Source organism: Numida meleagris, chromosome 7, assembly GCF_002078875.1.
Source record: "Numida meleagris isolate 19003 breed g44 Domestic line chromosome 7, NumMel1.0, whole genome shotgun sequence".
In the NCBI taxonomy this organism is placed as follows: domain Eukaryota; kingdom Metazoa; phylum Chordata; class Aves; order Galliformes; family Numididae; genus Numida; species Numida meleagris.
This window is the reverse complement of record NC_034415.1, coordinates 5228221-5252761: the sequence shown is the minus strand read 5'-3', so window position 1 is coordinate 5252761 and position 24541 is coordinate 5228221. Positions and strand designations below refer to the sequence as shown.

At 40.3% G+C, this 24541-nt stretch overlaps 1 protein-coding gene across 1 annotated transcript in view; it reads left to right on the top strand.

Annotated features, from left to right (window-relative positions):
• The window catches only part of PRRC2C (proline rich coiled-coil 2C), a 51771-nt gene that overhangs the window by 21484 nt on the left and 5746 nt on the right, over window positions 1-24541 (top strand). Inside the window, exons 19-31 of the mRNA XM_021405075.1 lie at window positions 9-94; window positions 1084-1272; window positions 3867-4118; window positions 9181-9267; window positions 10964-11065; window positions 15035-15248; window positions 16228-16431; window positions 17107-17219; window positions 17509-17645; window positions 19649-19883; window positions 20381-20488; window positions 21662-21880; window positions 23594-23697. Coding sequence (XP_021260750.1) covers window positions 9-94; window positions 1084-1272; window positions 3867-4118; window positions 9181-9267; window positions 10964-11065; window positions 15035-15248; window positions 16228-16431; window positions 17107-17219; window positions 17509-17645; window positions 19649-19883; window positions 20381-20488; window positions 21662-21880; window positions 23594-23697 — 2050 coding nt within the window. The remainder of the gene's footprint in view (window positions 1-8; window positions 95-1083; window positions 1273-3866; window positions 4119-9180; window positions 9268-10963; window positions 11066-15034; window positions 15249-16227; window positions 16432-17106; window positions 17220-17508; window positions 17646-19648; window positions 19884-20380; window positions 20489-21661; window positions 21881-23593; window positions 23698-24541) is intronic.

The following is a 24541-nucleotide window of genomic DNA, read 5'->3' as shown; positions in this document are numbered from 1 at the left end:
CTTGTCAGTGGGACCTATTAGTCCACCTCAGCCGCCTTCAGTGAGTGCTTGGAACAAACCTTTGACGTCTTTTGGATCAGCTACATCTCCAGAGGTAAGGATGAAGGGAGAATAAGAATAGCTATTTATGAAGCTTACTCAAATTGATTAACGTGAAGATTGGATACAGATTGTCCTTTATTCAGGTGTGGCCATACTTCAACTAGTGTGTGAAAAATTTCATGAAGTAGAGAGGTAGTACAGAAAGACACAGGCTAATGCTTTTATTGATTGCAGAACAGAAAAACTGTGAATCAAATCTCACATTTCACAGAATTTATTGATAGCTGCTGTTCAATGCATATTTTTAAGTTAAAATACTGCCTAGTTTGTCTGTGAATGCTGACATTCCAGCTTAGTAATGCTGACAGAAACAGGGTATCTCCAAGGAACCAGACTTCTTTTGTGTCTCTGCTTAAAGCAGAGTTATGGTAAGTGGTAGATGGACAGAATAAGAAGTAAATGCTTTCTAACCATGGTGTTCTACTTATCCCCTGGACTTTGCATAGCCCTAAATATTTTACTTAAAATCATGTGGTTTAGTTCTCTTAAGCTTTTTTGGCCTTCTTGACTTCATTGTTTTGAAACTGTTAGATTGTCTTTATTCTCATGACACCATTTTGGAAGGCATAAGGAGATCTATAAATCTTTTTTAGTCTTTAATTGTTGTTCTTGAATGTTAATTTTGAAGTTTCAGAAGAATGATATGAACTTGAATCTAGACTTTTTTATATTGTATTTCCTTTTCTGTACCGGATCTTTTTCTTGATCTCGTTTATGTATTTCTTCGCTCTTTTACTCCCCCCCCCCCCCCCCCCCCAAGCTCTTATATGCAGTAGGAAGCTGAGGATAAAGCAGTACGCTGTCATATGTTGTTTACTACTTGCAAATTTATTGCAGTCGCAAATAATGCATTTGCTGGCAGAAGGTGAAAGTATACTTGTCATCTTCAACTTTTAGTATACTTTATGCTCTTTCATTAACTGGTGGTAATGTACTGATGTAAGTCTTTTGAAATGTGTTAAATGCTTGCTTTTTAAATAGGGAACAAAGCCTGGGCAAGAAGGTGGAGTTGAGCTTGGTATAGAAACTATTCAGTTTGGAGCCCCAGCTTCCAGTGGTAGTGATAATGAAGTTGGCCCTGTACTTTCTGAGAAGTCGACTGACAAGCTACCAGAACCAAAAGAGCAAAGACAGAAGCAGCCTCGGGCTGGACCCATCAAAGCACAAAAGGTAAAACATCATGCTTTTTAAACTTAAAAAGCAAAGAAATTCAGTCAAAAAAGAAGTTACAAATAGTTGATTTTAAAAATAAAATGCTAATTTAAATAGGACGAGACCTATAAAAATTGCATTCCACGTTTGTATTTCCTAAAATAATAAACAAATGGTTCTTGGAGAGAGGATGGGGAATTCACTTAAAGAAGTAATTGTAAGTACACAGCATTCTAATGCAGCTGAGTTCATCCGCTGACTGTTTGGAGCAACAGATGTAGCTGCAGCAGAGATGGGATTATGAATCTGTTAGCTTTGCTGGGAGAGTATGGATTTGGTAGGGTGTTTTTGTTTTGAGTTTTTGGTGTACACCTGTGCTTATTTTGCTCAGGTTGTCTTGAGGCAGGCTATTTCTGTCTTACACCTCCAATTTCAGTTCTTCCTGCCACCATGTCTGCCTCTCCCCCACGCCACCATCTGCACCCATTGACACATGGTGCCTTGTTCAGTTTTGTACCTCAGATTACCAAGTAATACATCAAGTTGCAGGGAAATAAATGTTCGGAGGAAAGGGAAGAATGTTAGAGCACACTGATAAGAAGTCTCAGAAGCACGGACGTCTAGATAATTAATTTTTTTGTAATAATCTGGGAAGAGCGGATAGGTAATCAAACTTAAATTGTTTCTCATTCTTCTCCAGAGACTTAGGGGCTCCAGTTAACCATCATCAGTGTGTGTTTCCTTTGTTGCCTCTCACAAGGAGCAATACTTCTTCCTCCTGTCATTTAGATTACACTCAGTGATCTTTCAGGTTAATGAGACTTACTTTCCTGTTGTTTTCTCCTCCAGTGTGTACTTATCTCTGCATTGCTAGCACTCAGCACCAGCTCCTTACTCGAAGGAAGGGGTGGCTCTGACAGATAAACTTTGCTTATGAGTTCCTAAACCAGTTGTTTCTGTCTGCCGTCTTGTCTGAGATTTGGCAGTGGTGCTGATGTACATAAAGCCCTTTTCGTCTTTCTAGAAGACCAAGTGCTTCCTTTTTTCTAAAAAAAAAAAAAAAACTCTAAATCTGAAAGTGTAGTTATATGCAGAGTGAATTTAATGAGGCACTTAGTGGCTCTACTGCAGCTGATGATTTTCATTGCAAAACATAAAACCCTTACAACAGAGAAATGTACAGTAGCTAATCGTGCTGGTGAGCTGTAATAACACAGCACATTCAGAAACCATTGTCACGCCTAGAACTCCCCCTGTGAAATCACCTGGATACGCAATTCCCCCTAAAACTGTAAATTTTATGTGTAGAGAGTTGGCTTTTTTTCCTGCTTGGTTTTAACTGTTAAGACTCTTCAAGGTTTTGTTGAAAGACAAACATGCAACTAAATAGTAAACTCACTGGAGATGACCATTTTGACTAGCTTTTCTGAATGAAGTTGCAATCCTTTAACCCTCCTGATGGAGAGGAGGGGCGGGGAAAAAAATTCTACACACCTCCCATCGTGATGGTGTGCATTACGAAGCCTAGATATTAGCTTGTTCGATGTCTACAGGCAACGTGAGAGGACTGTACTAGAAACAAAGCAGTTTACCTCTCAGGGCGTGATATTAAAGTGTCTGGAGGAATTTCTTCTGTTAATTGTTAGAGGAAAAGGTATTTGGGGTGAGGTGGGTCTGATGATCTTGATTGCTGCATTGCAAGCTTAGGCTCTCGATTCTAAGGTATTTTCTTCCTTCCCTCTAAAGACACTTTCCGGTCTGTACTGGCCTTGCAAAGGTACTAAATACTTGGGAAAACTGCAGCCCTCCTCAAAGCCCAAAGGGTCTTCATCTATTTCTGAAACAGGTGGTTTGTGTTTGTAGAGACATACCATCAGCTTCTGGTTTTCCACTATCGAAGCTTAAGCAATAGGATTTCATAGACTACCTTTAAAGAATTTTTGTGCTGGTCTGTAGTAAGGTGGCTGAGCCAGGAAGGATATGCCTCTTTAAACAGAACATTCGTGTTCCCTGAGGCCCTTCATTCTTTAATTCAGCTGTACAAAAAGGAACTATTGAATTATGGCAGCTACTGGAGCCATAGTCTCTACAATATAAGGCAGTGCTTGAATGTGGGTGTTTCTTTTGTTGGGTTTTTTTTCTGGATATCCCTTTAGTGCTCAGTCACCAGGAAAAAATGCTGCCAACGCTGAGATGTCAACAAATGAAGGGAGTCCTTTTCTAGTCTCCTGGAACCCTGTAAAATCAGAATTCCCTGAAAACAGGAACAACCTGTATATACGTGAAGTCTTGTGGCTTCCTTACTTTTCTGTACTTGTAAGAAAAGTCAAAATGGTTTTCTGCTGTAGGTTTTAATTAGGTCTTATTTTAGTTGTACTTTATATAATAATATGTCTTGCTTGACAACAGTGTTTAAATTCCTGTTGTCCAGAGTGGATGCATTTGGCATATTTAGCACTAATTTAGTCTTGATTGATTTATGTATTAGAAAATACTTAGCTTTGAGGAAAGCTTTGTTAGATTTAAACAAAGTTGTTCTAAGCATGTTAAAATATTGTTTTATGGGCAAGATGTGGGGGGAAGACGTGACTGACAAGTTAACGCTAACTTAGCTTCCAGACTTGAGTCCAGTAGAAAACAAAGAGTATAAGCCTGGTCCTATTGGGAAAGAGCGTTCTTTAAAGAACAGGAAGGTGAAGGATGCCCAGCAGGGAGAGCCTGAGGGACAGGAGAAGTCATCTCCCACCTCTGTGAGAAGTCCAGAACCTGTCACTGCAAAGGAAACCAAAGCAACAAGTGAACTGAGTACGGAAATAGGAACAATGATATCTGTGTCTGCTCCAGAGTTCGGAACAAGCACAAAGGTAAGAAAAATGTTGAAATACTGCAGAGCACTATATGTAAAATAAGACTGCAATGATGTAATTAACGTTTGATTGCCTGCTGGTTGTAGTTATCTGGACAGTAGAGCCTACTGATTAGCAGATTTGAAACAAATAATTACTGCTTGAACGTAAATAGTTCTCTGGAAGTGGTATGGAGATGTGCTGTCACAATCCTTACAGAGATCAGCTTGGAAAGTTTTAAAGTCCTCAGCTGCCTTAAAAGCATGAAAACTGTCCCGAGCTTTAATTTTCCCTGGGGAGTGGCACTAGAGCCTGCTACAGGCAGATTGTGTGATCTCGTGTCTTGAGTGTGTTTCTGGTATACGCAAGATGAGAGCTTGCCTTTCAGCAGAGAGCTACAGAAAAGAAATGTGCCCAGTGGTTGGTTGAGAGCATGGATGTCCTGAAGCTGTGAGTTAAGTGTTCTGTTGAAGGGGGAAAAAAATAAATCTCTAAACTAGGAAAATGCTAAAGCATTGGATAAGGCTCAATCAGTTTACATAAAGGTTCTGTGTGTCAGGCTTGGGATGGAGTCAGGGCGCATCCTCTTGCAGAATTCAGGACTCATCGTAGTTGTCAGCATGGAACTCCCCTGCCTTCCAGTGAGATGGTCACTTACTGTCAGCCTTCACTGTTCTGTAGCTCAGTTCTTGGCTGTTATGCACTGAAAGCACTGAGTTGTAGAAAAACATCCATGGACAGACTCCTGTTTGTGTAATGGCCTATGTGGGGGCTGTCTTCAGTCCGTTACATGTTTAAAGCAAGAACTGCGAGCGTTCTTAAACGGAGAGAAGTCGTGCGGGATTGAATAGGTGCTAGTTCAATTGTTACAGCTGCCTTGGTAATAGGAAAGCTTGCAAAGCAGTTTTGTGAGTTTAGACTCAAGTTTGTTGTATGCTTTCTCAATCTGTCTCTTCCTAATCTTAAGCAGAAACATTCTGACAACACTTAGGAAAACCATTCCTCTGCAGAAGTTTCACTAATAGCTGAAGGATCTGAAATGCAGATCAGTTTCTACGTTTAAGCCTGCCGTTGGGGTTGGGGGGGAGGAGTCTTAGCAGGTATTTGTCAAGCTGTTGTACAAGCTGAAGATGCTGTTCAGATGAAATCTTGTTGCAGAGCAAATGTTAAGGGAGGGATGCTTCCTAGCTATTAGCTGCGAACTTGATTTTGAGCGGAATGACAAATGTACGGAAATTCAGTGCAGGGTTTTCTCATCCTTCCTAGCAGTTGTTCTCTTAGGTGCTGGATTTGTGTTGACACCAGAACTGGATGAAGTGCCCTTCTTTTGTACACAGAGTCACAAGTGCAGAGCCATAAACATCAACCTGTTCAAGTGTTTGCTAAGGAGACTATTCTTTGTATGCTATGTACTTTCTCACTGTCTCTCCAACTTCTGTTACTAGTGCTCAAGAGGAAACTCCTTTCCTAGTCCTGTAGAGTAGGCATCTTTGATTACTACACTAACTTGGTGGTAGCTGTGGTGAGGTAAATCAGTACTGTGTCCTCTCTATAAATGTATTTTAAAAGAATGAGATCTTCAAAAGGGAAGCCTGGATTTTGTGCCTTTCTGGCCCCAGTTAAAAGCAGGTTGCCTGTGTTCTTTGAACCACCACAGCTTCGAAGCGTCAAACCTCTGTCTTCTGAAGGGAAGACCAAATTAAAAGGAAAATGGAAGGTTTGTGCTCGGCATGCCAATTTCCAGCAATTTCTTCACTGCTTGAAGTGGCTTCTATTAGAAGCATTTAATGTATGACGTAAATAGGCCTTAAAACACCTGCCTCAACAGTTCCAGATTTGCTTCTGAATTCTGTTGTAATGCAGAGTTCCACGGGCATCGGTAGTAAGTTTTCTAGGAAACGAATGGTCATTTTTTGTATTAACTTCTATGGAAGTTGAGCCAACAACCTGCAGATTTATTAGGGAGGATAAACTTCATCGGGATTTCACAGAAATAAACCGGTCTTGGTACTTTTAAAATGGTTTTAAATACTGTCCCAGTCTTGGAGTTCCTGTGCTGATTTATATTGCAGCTGCTTTTTCTTGTCTGTAGCATCGTCTTCGCTTCTCTCCTCATTAAAGAGCAATCTTTAGTCTGTTGTTTGAATGTCAGATGTTTAATTGTTAGCAAACCAGAATGATCTCTTTGGATGCTCTACCATCCTTATTGGGAGACTGCTGCTCAGGTTGCAGCAAGGCGCTCTTTGTTTCGTGTGTTTGTTGATTTGAATGGTTATGAAAGCCAAGCTAGCTGTCTTCAGAAGCAGAGACTTTGTAAGAGTATCCCAAAACAAGCCCCTTAATAAGAGCATGTGTATGTAATCAGACAGGACTGTTCTGCCTCAAACTGTAAATGTAAGTCACCTTATACTAATGAGCTGTTTCTCAGGAACATATCAACATGATGCTCTGAAGCAATTTCAGCTGTTTCTCTGGGGTTTTGTAGTATTTTTGGAGTAAAGGCAATTTGTTGCATAAGTCTCTGAATCAGGTAAGACATCTTTAGCTTTCTTCCGTTTGAGCATCTCCAATTAAAGTTTTGAAGCATTCTAATTTCAGGAATGATCAGGACCTAGTCGATATGGCAGCAAAGATGTTGGATAAATGATTGATAAAAGCTGTATGTTGCAGAGGTGATGTCAAAAAGGAGGCATGCTTTATTTCAAAATAATTTCTGAAATGGTTCATTATCTGACAAGCACTCTGGTTTGGATTAATTCCATCTATCAGGAATAAATCAAACATTCAACAAATTATTTGTAGGCCCTTGGTGCTTTGTAGCTAGGTCAGCTGTGAGGTCTGCTGTATCCTTCTGTTCATAAAGTCACTTCAGGTTTTGTGAGCTCTTCCTTTTGAGCAAATTAAACAGTTGTAAAAAGTTTACTTGTTTTTTGTTCAGATATAAATACCCTGTAGATAAATTCAGAACTTCCTGCTGATGCTATTATTACAGTTACTAGTTTATAATTATAATAAAGTATTCACCTGGTTTATTCAGTATAGCAGTTGTACAGAAGATTCATTTTAATTGTTAACTATATGTAAAAGACTCCTGGACTTTTTTCTATCAGTAAACGAAAGATGATGGTTAACCAACCCATGATGTCTGCAGTGCTGTTTTTACAGCTAAAGCACTGTCTTTTCTGCATGTTTAGCATGTAGCTTATTCTTGTAGAACAGTTGAGTATTGCACACACGCTTCTAAGGGCACCACAGTAGATATGTTAGGGTTTTTCTTGTTTGTTTTACATTCTCTTGGGAGTGAAGTATTTCTATGCTGCAAAATTATCCAAAGTTGGGAAGATAGCATTAATTTTGAGATAATTTCTTTTGTGAAGAACTTTAGTGTTGAGACCCTGTAAAACTTGGGTCTAACCTTGAAGACATTTTGGTAATGTTACTTTAAAAACTTCTTGTCTTATGTGATAAAGTATCTTAAAAAACAGGAAGCCCTTCAGTTACGCTTCATTAGAAGGATCTTGTGATTAAAGCTGCTTTGTGCACTTGCTTTGTTCTACTATAAGGTTACCTGCTGGATTTAAATAACAGCACGCAGCGATTGCAGTTTGGTAGTTTAAGCTGTGGGAAATGCCATATAATCTCATATCCCACCAGTTCAACAAGTGAAGTAGGTTCCTTCTGTCTCCATCATAAATATATGTGTGCACATCCTAGCCCTTAGACGTCTGTTCTTTGTCCTGGTCTTTTACCAAAATAAGCTTATCCTTAAGGATGGCTCTTTGTTACTTGCTGATTAGTATCTTAATGCTTCAATTAATATTTTAGGAGATATTGGCACAGACTTGAGCAGTGAATTCAATATACACTTTTTCATAGTTTATCATCATACTAGTTGAGTATGGTTGCGTTAAATAAGTATAATCTCTTTAGTGCCTTCAGAGGCATTGTGTTGGCACATCCAAACATTAGTCAACAGCTAATGTATGCTTCACTTAATTCTTGGTGTTTGGTTCTGTGAAAATGATAGAGCTTATTCTGGGCTTTCAGCATTTGCTGGTGAATTAATGGATCTTGGCTAATTCAGGAGTGTATGGTCACACTATTTACCTAACAGTCTTATATCAGTTCTTATACCACTTGTTTGTCTGGAATACACTCAGATTTAAGTATCCAGTGACAAAGACTAAAAACAATGCTGAATTTTGGTTCAGAGATAAGATGAACAGGAAGGGTGCTGGCATAGGTCATTCTCTAGGGAGCTGGCAGTGCCATCAATTACACATTTTCAGCAGGGAGTTTAGACCTACAGCTGCAGTAGTCAGTGGCTACAGTTAAATCCATGAAAGTGGATTTGATTCATGGAGCACGTGATGGCCTACCTAACTATGAGGATAAATAAGCTACTAGAAGGAAGGCCTTTGGATAGGCTTGCGCTTCCGCCCCTGTTCTTTCTTGAAATCACTGCCCAGTGCAGAAATTAGGAGGCAAACTTTTAACTGTCCCGAGAAACTATCTTAGAGTTTGAGACAGGACTTAAGGAAAATTGTTCCGTCAAATAGCACCCTGGGTTCTCTTTTTAATCTGGAAGACCTTGCTTGTTACAGATTTACCCAAGATATTCCTGTTTGTTTAAAGCTACAGGAAGATTTCAGCTAATACATTTTTATTTTTTGAATTGAATGAACTGGACTAAAAGTGCCTACAAATAGCTAAAGCATCTTGGGAGACCAAGGAGTGCCTGTACCACCACAGTTCCGTATGTTTAATGCCCAGGCATGGCATCACTCTGTATCCTTACTTTAAAGACTGTATTTTGACTTGTCTCAAGTCATGCTTGGTGAGGTCATGAGGCAAACTGTAATCTCCCCCACATTCTCTTGACTTCAATAGCAGTTCAGCAACGAGGATTGCTGAACAAGGACATGCCTACCGAGAAAAAAAGAAATCTTTGGGGGATAAAATTCTAACCTTCTGTTGAATGGTGAGGTTCCTTCCTGTGGAAAGGCTGACCTTTGTCCAAGAAATTGAAAATCTGATTTAGGTAAGGGAGATATTTTAATGGAATTATTTTTCTTCACAGGAGTCTGTAACAGACTACACTACACCTTCTCATCCTAACACAGTGGCTACTAGCAGTACAAAAATGGAGGAGACTTTGGTGACGAACGTAAGTCTATTGCAGTGAATCGACTTGACGTTGAAGACAAGAAAATTTCTCACACTTCCTTAAAGCACAAAATACTGCCTTCAGTTAACAAGTCACTAGAGTTTCTTCATGTTGACTAGCTGTGCACTACCCAGTGATCTTACTCTGAAGGACAGTTGTTTCGATTAATATCTGTTCTGGAAATCTTTCCTTATTTTTCAATGACTGACAGAGCAGAGAAAGTGTAAAAATGTGTCTAGGGACAATTGTAAAGTATACAAAGATAAGTATAATGAATGCGCTCTCAGCAGTAGCTGAGCCTTGAACCTGGTGCAAAAGTCTGTAGGTGAGTTTGAGGAAAGGCTTCTAAGAAGAAAGCAGTTTTGAACTGTAGCCTGAAATCAGTGACTGTGTGTAAGGGGAGCAGCTTAATGGCTTTTGAAAGCGTGCAGCAGGATTTCAGTTATTCAGTAGAGATGTAATATCTACAGTCCTCACAAAGCTAGTGATCCTGTGTGTGTGGTGCACTGATTGAGAAGACCAGCTGGATTGTGTTGCGGAGTCAAGTTTGTCTCGAGCTTGCTGGGATACCGGGTTGGAAACACGGATCTTGTTATTTTTGTTTGAGTAGCAGAAGTATAATTAGCTCAGAGTTGAGTCACTTGTTGGTTGGGGGAGGGAAGAATTCATGCAGTAGTGTCTCAGGTTTTTGCTGATGTCTCATGAAACGCTTTTCAGCTTACTGCAGCATCCTTTAATGCAGTTGTGAAGCAATATTGGTTAAGCTTACTCTTCTGTTGTATTTTTGGTGGTGTGGTTTGTGGCTTTGGTGGTTAGTGCAGAAAACTGACTTCTTTTGTGTAAATGGTGTTAGTGTATACTTCAGTGTGGCACGTTGGAGTTGGATTTGCAGCACAGGAAACAGGGGCTCCTGGCCTCAAAGGATCTGTGGTATTGCCTGCTTCAAGGCTTCAGTATCTGTATCTTTTGGATTAGCCTCATCTCATCAGTAGGTGGAAGTCCATTAGCTGTGGTCTGTGAGAGGAGAAAGATGGAGAAGGAACTAGTCAGAAAGGAGCAGACTGGCCACTGCAGTATTTTTGGTACATTCTATTTAGTGTATCAAGGAAATCATCAGCATTTTCTTCAGTAAAGACAGAGATAGCCTTTTGTCAACTTTATTTCCCGAGGTTTGACATCTTTAATCTTTAGAAAGAGAAGATACCTGAATTCGGTGACTGGATGGCAAATCCGTTTTGGTTTGTTTCGTGGTCCTGTGGCTCTGAAGGTTTTATAGCTTCCTCTTTTCGGAAACTGCATCTCAGAACTCAAGAGGTCACTGTACCCCGTGTACTGTATTGGTACAGAAGGGGCCAAACTTGGCTTGGGAAGAATTTTTGCGTATCAGTAAAGTAAAATGGTACTTCACAGTATATCCCAAAGCAGAAAATCAGTATTTGTTTATGCAGAAGACACGGACCCTTCAGAACCCTAGTCTTCAGCCTCTTTTTCTTAAGAGAGTTGAGAAGCATCTCAGCACCTGCTGAATGACCTTTTCCCACCTACCATACTTTCACCTTATTTTATCAAAATCTCCCTGCCAAATGCTCAAGCCTTGATGAAGTTGTAGCTCACTGAATAAAGCTTGAGCTTTGCTTTTTCTGGGGCTTTCATAATAGACGTAGTTAGAATGTGATGTGTGTTGCCTGCCTTTCAGGTGCCCCTGCCCCACACCCTTCCCCTCCCTAGGAGGGAGACTCTACAACAGAGCTCCAGCCTAACTCCAGTTTCTCCCGCTACCGTCGACCTCACCCTCAAGGTATGTACCACATCCCTCTAAGGGTTGTTTTCTTGCATGCAGGGGAAAGTTAATGGAGAACTTGCTGGTAAACCTTTTTTTAGAGCCTTCCTTTGTTTCCTCTGCTGAACTGCTTCTGCATATAAACGGATGGCTGAAACACAAGACTATCAAAGGATGCATTTAAATTCTAAATCTCTAACCCCATTTTGCATTAACACTTGGCATCAACCAGTCTTGGCTCCCACTGCCCTGAAAAAGGATCCTAGCATTTTAGCATTGTACCATTGTGTTCATGACAAACCATCAGAATCTGACTGATTTTTTTTCTTAGTTTTTTAGTATGTGGCATAAAGCAAGTTGCTTAGCTGGGTATTAAAGGCTGCAGAGAGTTGCTTGGGTAAACCAAGCTTGATTTTCTTAGCTGTAAGATTTTGGTGCTGTTTTGAGTTGGATGGCTAAAGTTCTAAAAAAAATACAAAGTAGGTGGAGTGTTGGTGACTCTGAAAGGCAGTTCTATTAGTTAGTCAGAGCGTGCTTTGTTGTTAAAATATTCTCTTGTTTTCTGCTCTTCAGTGTAGAGTAAACGTGTAGAATATTTTGAGTGGCGTTTTGCCGTTTTGATGGATTTGGGATGGTGTGTATTGTATAACTCACTAACATAGTATCAGTCTCTGTTTTGCTACTGTATCTTTAGAAGTTTTTGGTATTTTTGGTGTGTTAGATCTGCTTTGCTATTGTGACTGCAGGTGATTGAACTAGTAGAAACATTGTTACTACTACTAGTATTGAGTGATGCTTGAAATTAGTTTCTGTAAGTTACTTAAAAACAAACACCTGAAACCAGGGATTGGATGCAGGACTAACACTGGAGAAAGTTATTTGTCAGTCCTGGTGAGACTTCGGTCTTGCTGGCATGGTTTGACGGCTGCTTGCTCATATTCTGTATGGATGGTAGTTATTAATGATCTCTGGTTGTGTCTTTGCTTTTCTTTTGTTAACACTTTTTTCCTGGGGAGAAAAAAAAAAGGTAACATCGTAGATGGGGCCAGCAAAATGGGGAGAGGGCTTTAGAGGAACAAGTAAATTAACAAAACTATCCAATTTTCAGTTGCATTCTCGTGTAACAAATTACCGTAATCTGACTTTCTGGCGCCTGAAAGCATTTTTCTGAAGTAGCAGTCTCTGTCTAGCAACTGGATATCAATCCACACATAATACAGGTAGGACTGTTACTACAACATGATAGTGCAAAGAACACGACGCTGCTCGGCCGCAGAGCAGACTGCAGTGTTTGTTCATGTATTTTGTTCTGCAGTTCTAGTGTCAGTGATTTGATTCATTTCTCAGTGGATGATAAATCTTGGGTGTGTGGTAACAAAATACGTTGAAGATCCGTGTTTTGAGGCTACCTTGAAGTACGCTCTGATTAAAATCCGAATGGAAGGATGTTGGGAAACAGCTTTGTTTCCGTGTTCTCTGCTCCAGCCGCTGGAACACGGCATCTTTTTTCCAAATGCTGAAGGCAACAAGCTTGTTTCGAAGCGCATGCTGAGACTATCGCTTCCACAAAAGGCTTTCTGGCCCAGGCAGAGCAAAGCTGCTCTTTCTTACCCTGTTTCATATCATCCTTGCTTTTAAAAAAAAAAAAAAAAAGTACCTTAGGAGCAACAGAAAACAAAGCATTTCCTTCCCTCCCTTAGAACTAAGTCTCCAGGCTCTGCCTCCTTCCTCCAGCCACACCTGCTCCCAGTACTTCGTATCATTCTGCAAGGGTGTAGGTGCAAAAGGTGCTCCTCTGACAAAGATTGAGAACTCTTTTCCTTGCACCAACTTTACTAAAGACATCTTTGCTGAGGCAATAATCCTCTAAGGACTTATCTGACATGGCTATTGCTGGTTAAGGAGCTGAGCAGAAGGAAGCCAAAGCCATCTCAAACTGAACTGTTTGGCCTACTTCCGTGTTCTCAGTTCAACCTAAAATTCCTGTGTAGTCACCTGAGTCTGGAATCTGGCATCTTCTGAATTTCTTTTGTCAGTCACCTAAGCTTTGACATAGAGAAGCGCATGCATGTAGGTATTTGTGTCCAGTTAAGTTTGTAGGTAGTAAGTACTGGACTGTTAATTCAGTGTCAAGCCCCTAACAGGTGAACAGTTAAGAAGAAGTCTCAAGTAGCCAGGATCTTCAGCCTGTGCTTTCGTCTTCCCATAACTGAGCAGTAAGCAAAACCACAACACTTGCCTCAGTCTCACTCCATTTAGAGCTACTTCGTCTTTCACATCTGGTCTGTAGATGGTGCAGTGTTGGTACTTATAGAATACCAGTCTCTCTTCCATCCACAGATTATGGAGCTCTCTAAAAGCAAGGCTCAAATCTCTGTTAAATGCCCTTTGTAGTGAATTGGTTTGGGTATGGAATGACTTGAGAAATCTTGGTAGCCTCTAGGTTTGGAAGACAAAATTCACTTTGTAGACTCCTGCTCTTGCTGTCACTAGTTACTTCAGGACATGAACTTTGATGAACATAGTAGAAGCTTCTATGCATTCTCCATTCAGACATCTCATTTTCTCATAATTCCAGTGCAGTATTCCACCTTATGCAAAATGCTTCCCAGCAGATTATTATAAATTTTGACTTCTGTCATAGATGCAAGAATCAGAAGCAGTTAGGAGGACAATGTTGTGATGGGGAAACTGCATGATCATGGTCTCAAAAAGGAAAAGAGATAAGTCACCATCTTCAAATATTTGAGGTGCAACAGAGTTTCTGTCCTTCCCCTTCTACTCTTGAAGAATGCGGAGCTCTAGCTACTTTCCTTATGAACATGTATCAGTCGTGTTAGCCTCTATTTTTGTGTACTGCTTTGCTTTTTATAACTTTTGAAGCATCTAGCCAAATAATCCAGGTTCTTTTTGGCCTGTCCAGGCTGTGCCTAATGCATTTAAAGCAGAGTGGTTGAAAGCGTGACTTTGAGAGGCTGCAAATCCCAGTTAGGGCACTCTTCTGATCCAGGCAGCAAGGCTGGTGAGGATGTATTTGAACCTTTACAAATACCTTTAAATAGAGCATCTGGCCTTGAGAAGCTTAGGGTCGTATCGATGAGGGCTTTTAGCCTCTGGCATCCAGCTGTGCACACAGTCTCTCCATTTCAACCTCCAGCTGTCCTCAGTTGTAGAGAAGCCTGTGGACTTTAAGCGTTTAAATTACTGGATGCGATCTGAACATAAGTATTTTCAGTAGTCCCGCAGGAGTGTCTCAGTTCAAAGATAGAGCCTTACGAACCTATTCTAGCAATGATAAGATTGTTGTCGACTGCAATGAAACAGTAGTTCTTCTCACTTTTGGTGGAAGAGAATTGTGTATAAAAATTTTAGGTTGAAGTTTCAACTTACTTGCTGTACAGTAGCGAAACTCTCTGTAGAAAGAGGAGCGCGAAGCATCTTTAGCTTGAACATAAAGCAGTATGCACAAGCTGTGTCAGCTTTGATCGTATTTTGAAAAGCAGTTGATTTGGAAATTTGCACTTGACTGCTCTTGGGTTTTCCGAAATGTGTGTTAGATTTGGCGGTCACTCAAAATGGATGACTTAGTAAGAAAGCAAGGAGCTACTTTGTTTAAAAGGTCCAGTTAACTTATAAGAAAAAGTCTTCACGGAAACACTTGGATTCTTTTGTACCGTTCTCTTGCTTCCCGTGTCGTTTGCTCTCTGTGTCCAATAAAAATAAGCCAGGTTAGTGTGAGTGAACTCTCTTTTGAGTACTCAGTGTTAAGATGATCTGTGCACGTGTGCAGTTGGAACAGATAAGAAGCTCCAACTTCAGGCCGTATGCTTTTTGCATGAACAGAGTTGCACGATTATGGTGATTTTTTAAGAGGCTCGCATGAAGCCTGAGTTGCCTTTAGAACTAAAAACAACTGTTAAAAGAGGAGGGCTGTTGGACTGGTTGAACTTCCTAATAGATGAGGAAACTTGTTTTCTTTTTAAATAGATGGAGTCTGCACGCAAAGCGTGGGAGAATTCCCCGAACATGGGGGAGAAGAGTTCACCAGTGACCTCAGCAGCGTCTCCCATAGCTGGTGGCAGCAGCAGCAACAGCAGCAGCAGCAACGCTGTGCCAAGCAGTGGTACTTACAGCTCTTTCTCTAGTGCATCAATGCCTCCTATTCCTGTGGCTTCAGTTACACCAACAACTTCACTATCAGGTACTGGTTGTCAAGATTGCGATGTCCTGTTACGTTGCTCTTTGTTACGTGTTCCAAGAAGTTTGGAACACGTAGTTTCCCTATGGAAATGTTTAATGCAAAGGTGACAAATTTTGCGCAGATGTGAAATGTCAGATCTGAACAGTAGCTTCCTGGATACCTCTAATTAACAAAGAGATCCTTCCCCTATTGCACTTCAGTCAGCTAAAAGGAATACTGAGAAGACATCTTTCTGCTTATGCTACATATAAGGACTTGAAAGAGGATGTAAGCTTCTGTTGGCTGACATATTAGTTTCATTTTGTTTAACTGAGTGAAGAGGGGGAAGCAGGATTTTTTGGAACAGGTGTTAGTTCTGGCAGCCACTCACTTCCAGCAGACAGGTTCGTCTTCCAGCAAACACGTCACCCACCTAGTTGCACTGTTAATTTCATTTGCAGATTTACTTCTAGAGTCGAGGCTTCAGCAGCTTATACCAAGACTCCCTTGCATTTAGGGGAGAGCAAATGCCCGACTGCTCTTCGTGAGCCGTGCTAGTTCCCACCCTTGTCATTTGCCGCAACCTAAAGATGCTGTATCTGATTAAGTCTTCACATCTAGGAACATTAGAATGTATGTCAAAACCTCAGGTGAGGTTCTTTAAAAAGACCTCTCTTTGGAGCCAGGCTTTTGGTCTTGAGAGACACAATCACTGTACATTGTAGTACTATTAACTGAGATAACTACTTTGATATTTTCATGTCCTCCTGTGCTTGAGAAGGGAGAGATGATATTGTTGTAGCTCTTCCTGTAGTGAACTTAATAGAATTGTTCTCTCCACTCTATCCACCTTACAGTGATGGAAACAGCTGAAGTAGATTTCAGTTTTCATTACCAAAAGTGGCTGTGCTTGCATAGCTATACCAAAACTCTGAAAGAGAGGAGGCTTTGGAGTGTCTTCAGCTAGTTGATGATACACCACTTGCTTCTGTCCTTCCAGGAGCTGGAACATACACGACCTCTTCACTGAGTACAAAGACTGCAAGCACCTCGGACCCTCCCAATATATGTAAAGTGAAACCACAGCAGTTGCAGACAAGCAGCCTAGCTTCTGCAAGTCACTTTTCCCAGCTGAGCTGCATGCCATCCCTCATTGCCCAGCAACAGCAGAGTCCCCAGGTCTATGTCTCTCAGTCTGCAGCAGGTAATGGTGTTTGAGAAACCATGTGTCTGCTTCTTTGGAGTTCTGAAGCTTGAGAATTGAATTTCATTCTGAATTTATCTGTAGTAAAGGCAGAACGATGGAGAATATTTTATAAGCAAATATTCACTAATTATCTTAATCTACTTATGCAAGTGATATAAATAATGCTATATTGTGTTAGCTTATTGAGGAAAGTGAGTTTCTACGTTTTTGATATACCGTTTTTCTGTTTCAGGATTTTAAATCACTGTTTTAAGACCAAGAATTACTTACTGCTGGTGATTTTAGTAAGGTGCCACAGTAGTTTATAGTCACGGCATTTTTCTTCAAAGGAAATCCTACGTATAATTAACCTAAATTACATTACAGTAGAGCATGTTCTTTCCCTTCCTTCATCAAAGTGCCTGTTTTGGCTGGAATCTGTTTTGTCCCGGAAGAATAACACGGGACTGAAGATGCGTGTGCAAGACTGATAGATTCTGATAGGGGTGAATTGATACCAAAGAAAAAATACCACACTTATTATGCACCCAGCTGTTGTGTTCAAACTCTGGTAGTTGTTGTACTGGGAAGTACTGACAGTGGCTGCATCTCTAACTCTTGGTGAAAACCTGTCTAGCAAGGGAATGCTTGGAAGTTGATACTAATTGTATTTCTCTTCTTGAGGTACTGCAGCTCAAATTCCAGCTTTTTATATGGATACAAGTCACCTGTTCAACACGCAACATGCACGTTTGGCACCACCTTCTTTGGCCCAACAGCAAGGCTTTCAACCAGGACTTTCTCAGGTATTGGGGATTTCTTTTTTCTTCCTTTCTCCTCTATCCCAGCTTTGCAAATTGGCAGATGGAGGCAAGAGTGGGAAGATTCCGCAAAAAAACGAAATCATGCCTACTATTGCTGCATCATACTGATGCCTGTGGACGGTATTCAATCTCTCCTGCTCTTCTTGATTCAAAACAATTGTCATAAAAGCTTTCGCTCACAGTGTACTTAATGTGAAAGTGCATGTTCACAAGGTGCTTATATATGATCATGTTGAGACAGGCTTATTCAGTTTGTTTCTTCTTTATGCAGCCTGCTTCAGTTCAGCAGATCCCCATCCCCATCTATGCACCTCTGCAAGGGCAACATCAAGCTCAGCTGAGTTTAGGAGCAGCACCAGCTGTGTCACAAGCCCAAGAATTGTTCAACTCCTCTTTACAACCTTATAGGTAAGTAGCGTACGTGAATTTATTTGCTTTTTGGGTGTCAGAATTCATAGAACTTGCTTTCTTGCAGGTATATTCTGTGTTCAATATCTACTTCATCTTTCTGTCTTCCACAAAATCTTTAATCTGTTTACCTGTCTAAGAACACCGTACACAGATTAGCTGGTTTGCATGTACGGGTGGAGCTGTGAAATTCTGGGTTTAAAAGTTATGAATGATGTTTGTATCTTGAGGAAACTAGGCTAAAAAGCTGAAAACAACATTAGTCTTAAAAAAAAAAAAGTGTTTGGGGGGAGGGGAAGTCTGACCCTTTAATTCAGCATTTTGTTTATTTTCGGACCAAACCAACATTGGAGTCTAGAAACACTTGGAAATGCTAATTTGAACCCCATAGGTAACCCCAGATGGGTAGAGGATAGCAGATCACGTTTTACAATAAATATTTTCTGTTTGCTACAAAAGATCAATGTATCTCAGATGGCATTGAATTTGTCTGTGTATAAACCAGCGTTCAATTTTCGACTGTGAACTCTTCTAAAGCTTCCTTGTAGAATCAGAATCAGAATTTATTCAGTGGTATTCTGACAAACTTGGTTAGTTTCACTTTGAGACAGTTTTCTTGTGAAAATAATTGGAGGTTTTGCATGTGCACATAGAAAAGCCTATTGCTTGTGATATAGAAAGCTGAAGCCAAACTAAGTAGGCTCAGCAGAGGAATCTGACATGTGTATCCTGGATCCTTTAACCTTGAATCTCTCTCTGTCCCATGTACTCTGAGTGCTTTTTGTACTGGATGAATCAGACCAAGTGTTGGTTGTCCTTCTAAAGCTGACAGAAGTGGTTGCAAACAGTTGGCTAGCTGCAGAAACACAATCAGTCTGGCATGCAGTCCAGATTAAATAAATGCTTCTGCCTGATCTAGTTGCACATAAACCCAGTATTAATGGAGTTTCAGGTTGTGCTCTTTGAGGGGACTAATACCTTTCCCACATCTTTAAAGATACAGAGAAAGATGATAAATAAATCTTTGTGTAGGTAGATGCATATATATAAAATACATGAGAATATGTCTACTTTGAAGACAATCTTTGCATTCAGTTTGGAAAAGCTTCTTTTCCAGTGCTCATAATTAAAACTGTACAATTAAAAGAATGATGTGTAACTTAAGGTACAGAATGGAGTTAAACTGGATGTTCTGTCAGGCTAGCACAAGGTCGTAGGCATAGCAGGTTAACAGGGCTCATGTTATGCTGGTATGTATCAACCACGTTCTTGGTGAAGGTATTTTTACATGGAGAACACTGTCCTTTGAGATAGAGTTTTGAGAGTTGCTTAAACTCTTACTTGATTTGCTGGTGTGAAGGTGGCTATTCAGCTGACCTAAGGGAGAAGTTTGGAGAAATACTTCCTGGTGGACTAAAACAAGCTATCTGTTGCAGTGCTTTGCTGTTCTGTTTTTGGTCTTTGCTTTTTAAGCTGCAACTTTGCTATGGTGGTGAAAAAGCAATTGAATATCTAGTTAAAATTAAAAGCTTTGGTGTCTGTGTTCCAATTTTGAAGCCGGAACGTTCATTTGGAAACTACAGTTGTCAACATCCAGTAACTTAACTTCTAAGTACCAAAGGTCAGGCTTTGGAGATCTGTGAAGTCAAGAGTACAAAAGCAATTTGCTTTATGACTAAGTGGAACTGCTGACATGGTACTTTGACACTGACCTACCTTCCAGTGCATGAACTAAGAACTAGTAGTTACTACATATTAGTTTGGTCAAATGATGAAAAAATGCTTTACCTTGGTGCGTACAAGGGTATAAATAATAAAGCCCAGTTATTTTTCATGTGGTCTTTAGTATCTATTATTTTGCTGCCTGCAGAATTAAAAAAAAAAAAGCAAACTCTTTTTCCAGTAAAAATTTGGCCAATCGGGTTTTCTCATTCTGTTTAAACGATATAACTTGTGTTCTTCGATTTCTTTGTTTTTATACGTAATGCTCCAATCTATTGCAGGTCCCAGCAAGCTTTTATGCAGAGTGGTTTGTCTCAGCCATCACCAGTAGTTCTGTCTGGTACAGCCTTACACAACTTCCCAACAGTACAACACCAGGAGCTTGCAAAGGCACAGTCAAGCTTGGCATTTCAGCAGACTTCTAATACACAGCCTATTCCAATCTTATATGAACATCAACTTAGTCAAGCTTCAGGACTGGGAGGCTCTCAGCTTCTTGATACACACATTCTCCAGGTAGGAAGTACTCAAAACGCAAAACTTCTGCAATGGTTCGATTAAAAACAATGCAATAATAAATAAAGTATTGCCTACTTCTGAAATAGTTACACGATAGTCAAGGTGGCAGAAAAGGCACTTGGAAGATAATGTTCTTTTAGTTTCATAAAGGTATGTTAGAATAGTCTCTTGATTGAGGATTGTTCTCCAGAATACAGGGATCTTTGCACTTGTTCTATTGGTGTAACAGTGTAATAGTGCACTTCACGCTATTGGAGCTCTTGATTTGGTTTCTGTTATTGTAGGTAACAAAGAGCTATTCCACCATTTGCAAATAAGTGCTTTCTTATAGTCTGAAACAGTCAGGTTTTCATATTCTTGTGCTGTTCTTCCTGCTGTACTACTTGCCACACTGTCTCAGTTTTAAGAATTAAGTAATATCTTAATTGTTACATTAAGTATTATTAAGTATCTCATAATCAAGCGTTCTTAATGTTGGTTTTTGCTCTTCCTAGGCCAGAGCTACGCTCACCCAGGCCTCAAATCTGTATTCTGGGCAAGTTCAACAGCCTGGCCAGAGTAATTTCTACAACACTGCCCAGTCTCCCAGTGCTCTCCAGCAGGTAAACTATGGCATGGTAAATTTCCTAAATTGTATTCTTCTTAAAAGCATGTTGTTGTTGATGGTTTGGGTAGGTTCAGAGAATCATTAATTCTTCAAAACTGCAAGAATTAGAGACTGATAGCAGAGGAGAGTTACTGCAGCAGCACTGCAAAACTGAGTTACTGAGAAGTTGAATGGCCCGCAAGTTCATCATGATTGTTTGTCTCTGGCCTCCTTCTCTTAAATAGTTCACTTTCCAGTGACAAGCAAAGATCTAGTTTGCACGGTGCTGTTGCTAATTGGTTGAGGTATGTGCTGCCTTTCTGAGTTCAGATATCGGTGGTAGAGAGAGCCAAGTAAACCACAGGGTGCTTTGTGCAGCCCAATTGTTAACACCGAGTTTCACTGAGTTGAATAGTCAGACTTGCCACATATCAGAGATCAAACGTGGAAAAACAAATGAGAAGTGGGCAGATAAATGATCAAACAAGCAAAATAGGACAGCCAGATCAGTAACATGCATCAGGAGATTGGTAAAATAGTTCCAGTGGAATTCTTTCGTGAAACGTCTGTTAAGTTGCTGTGTGCAAGTACTGTCATATTTACAGCATGCTGTCTAGTGGCTTCCCTCTTCTGGTTCAATTTTCGATTTTTAAGTGGCTTTGGGGAGGAAAAAAAAAAGCTATAGTAGACTACTTAATACACAAGAAGTTACCAGAACAGATGTCTAGAAAAAAGGTATTTACAAATTAGGTCTCGTCTGTTGAAAATAGAGCATAGTTTTAAGGACCTTTTGGAAGCGTTCATAGAATTGTGTTTTTAATGTGTTCAAGTGGGACTGTCTCTGTACTTCTAATTTTCATCTTTCAGAGCAGAACATCGTTAGGACTTTGACATCTGGGGAATATCATATCACACATAGTCTTGTAGTCACACAATGCGTTTTTTCCGGTTTGAGCTTGATGGTCAAACTAAATACAAGAATTCCTGCCAGTTAGGTCACTTTTGTGGTATTTTCACATGCTTATTGCTGATCTTTAAGATCCCTTCCAACCCAAACTATTCTATGATTCCATAAGAGATTAAGCCACTTACCCTGTATACAAATGAAATCACAGAACTAGTAAAGAAAGTTAAACTTTGGCCCTTGTGTAATGTTACTGGTGATTCTGTACTTCTTTTTTTCCCCCAGGTAACAGTACCTTTACCAGGATCACAGCTTTCTCTGCCCAACTTTGGATCCACAGCACAGCCACTTATTGCCCTACCCCAGTCTTTACAACCACCACTACAGCACACGCCACCGCAAGCACAGGCTCAAAATCTAAGCAGACCTGCACAAGTAACTCAGCCTTTCAGAGGATTAATCCCAGCAGGAACTCAGCACAGCATGATAGCTGCAACTGGAAAGGTAATAGTATGGATTAAATCTACAATACAAAAATTAATATGAAGCACAGCTATTTGCTATTCTGTAGTACCAGCATGGCAACCTTTGACTCTTGCATCTAAAAGACATGCCTTGATCTTAGAAGTTAGAGAGGGGAAAAAAGAAAAGCCAGCCAAGATTAGTCCCTTCGTGACTGAGTCTGTGCATCTTGGGAAGGCTTAGCTGAGTTTTGTTTGTGGCTGGCTTGCTACTGCTTAATTTGCACTGCAGGAGTACTTTGTTTGATAATGGCTTTGTGGACTAGTAGAATGTTTCATGGAGAGCCCCATATAGAAAACTGTACAGAAGCAATTGTTAGAGCATCATCACAGTGTCAGAGCTGGTTTTTCAGTCTGGTCGTGCTTCTGTCTGTTTCTGGTCTAATATTGGAGCAAACTGCAAGATTTCACTTGTGCTTCCAAACTAGCAAATGCATGGACTGGATTTGTAATGCTGCCACCTGCTGCATGAATTTATTCTATCATGTACCTGTTGCTCTAACAGGGTAGATGTAATCTTTACTAATACTGTCTTGTTCTCCGTGTAGATGGGTATCCCAGAGAATTTCTGTTAGGTAGCTGTGGTGAAAAACATCGCAAGAGAAGCTTGTGTATCTGTGTGTAGATAATTCTAGAAAAGGGAAGTTATCCCTTCTACTTCTGTGAGGACATTAAATTATCATCTTTGCTGTCCTTGAATGTGAATCTAAGAGCGAATGGCAAGGAAACTAGACTTTGTGATGCAACAGACTGGAGTTTTAGGGACTTCAGTGGACTTTACATTAACTGTGACCTTAAAATAGAACTAAATTCTACTGCTCTCTGAGGTTCTGCTTTTCTGAAGGGCACTGCAAGGTGCATAATGAGAACGTAACACATATTGTGCAAAGGCTGGTTTCATGGTGAAAGAAAACTTGCCTTGAGTGACAGCTCTAGCAAGGAGGTAACACTGAAACAGAACAGGAAACTGGAATGCTGCAAGGGAATTTTCTCCTTTATCAGGAGCCTCTGTGGTACTTGCTAACAAAGGATGTGTAGAGCTGCCATCCAACCACGAGGTCTCTTAAAATTTCAGATTTGTAGGTACGTGGCATTTTTGGATAGTGAACAGCACCACACACTCGTGACGCTTTCAGGTGGCACTGATAACACTGTACATGAACACGGTTAAGCTTTCTGCCAGGTGTAGCAAGGTCTTCCCCAGAGCAGGAAGTCATCTAGCTCTAGATACTTAGAGCTTGTGGCCTAGATTTCAGAGTACGGTCACTATTGCTTCAGCAAGAAATGAGGAAGCTATGGTGGGATGGTGGGATTTTCCCTTAGGTGCCTTTGCTGCTCTGTTAGGAGCAGCTTTATAGCTATATATTGTTATATATAGCTTTATTATGCTTTATAGCTGTGCGTGGAAGGACGCTGTTCCAGAGACTAATTTATTCTGTTGACTGTATCTGCAAAATAACATGCAAGATTCGTTGCTCCATTTAGAGACTGAAGATTTTCAGTGTGAATGACTTTTACTGTGCTTTTGGTTTTTTGCTTGTTTTGTAGAACTTATCTTATTCAGCTCTTCCTTTCAGTGTTTTTCAGGATTGTAGCGAAGTATTTTTCTGTGGTTTCTGAGGTGGGAAAGAAAACTTGAAACTGTTCAAATTCTTTACTCTTATTGAATTAACATGTTAATTGCTGTGCTTTTCAGATATCAGAAATGGAACTGAAGGCATTTGGAGGTGGTATCGATGTTAAACCTGGAACACCACCAGTTTCTGGTAGAAGTACTACTCCAACCTCCAGTCCCTTCCGGTAAATCTCTTCTGAAGTTCAAAATTCAAATATCAGATCTGGAAAATTCACCTAGTTATACATGAGCAGCCAGCTCTGCAAAGTGTGGGATGAGGGGCTACTAATGCAAAATACAGTGTTTACTTATAACTTACAAGGAGCGTGCTCTTAAGGTGTATGTTATCAGATCCCCACTGCACTCAGCCAGAAAAGTAAAACTCAGAAATAAGACATTAAAAATATTTTGGAATTAAACGGAACTAAACAAATCAACTAAAAAATGCCCTAGAATACTGAGTACTGGGCAGAGATGTACTTTGGGGTAAAACTACCAAGACTGAAAACTACACTCCCAAGTGTGGTGACTATATTTCATTGACTTTCACTGGAGCAGACTGGAAGTGTTCAGGCTTTTCTAGCGAAGCAGAAATTAGTTTGAGCTCCTGCATGCAATCCCGAATTCTTTACTGCATTATTTCATATAAGGAAAAAAAGGAGCGAGGAAGACGGTCTGTGTCTTGTAGAAACATGTCGTGTAGAATCTCTGAGGTGCAGCTGAGTTGGGACATACAAGAAGCTTTGCTGTTAAGTGTGAAGGTATTGGGAGGATGCAGAAAAACATAAGAGCTCAAAAGTCCCAAGTAAAAACTAAACAAATTTCTGTAAGCTTGTAGAATGCTGTGTGCACTGAGTTTAGCTGCCTTACTTGTCACTGTTGTCCTGCTACTCTTTTTACATTGTGTTTTGCCCACACACTCTGCACGAGAACTCTCTGCAAGTCAGCCTCCATTTTTAAAGAAGGCTGTTCACTCTTTCCTCCTTCTCTGAGAGCTGTTGAGTGCCCTTCCTCCAAGTAATCTTTCAA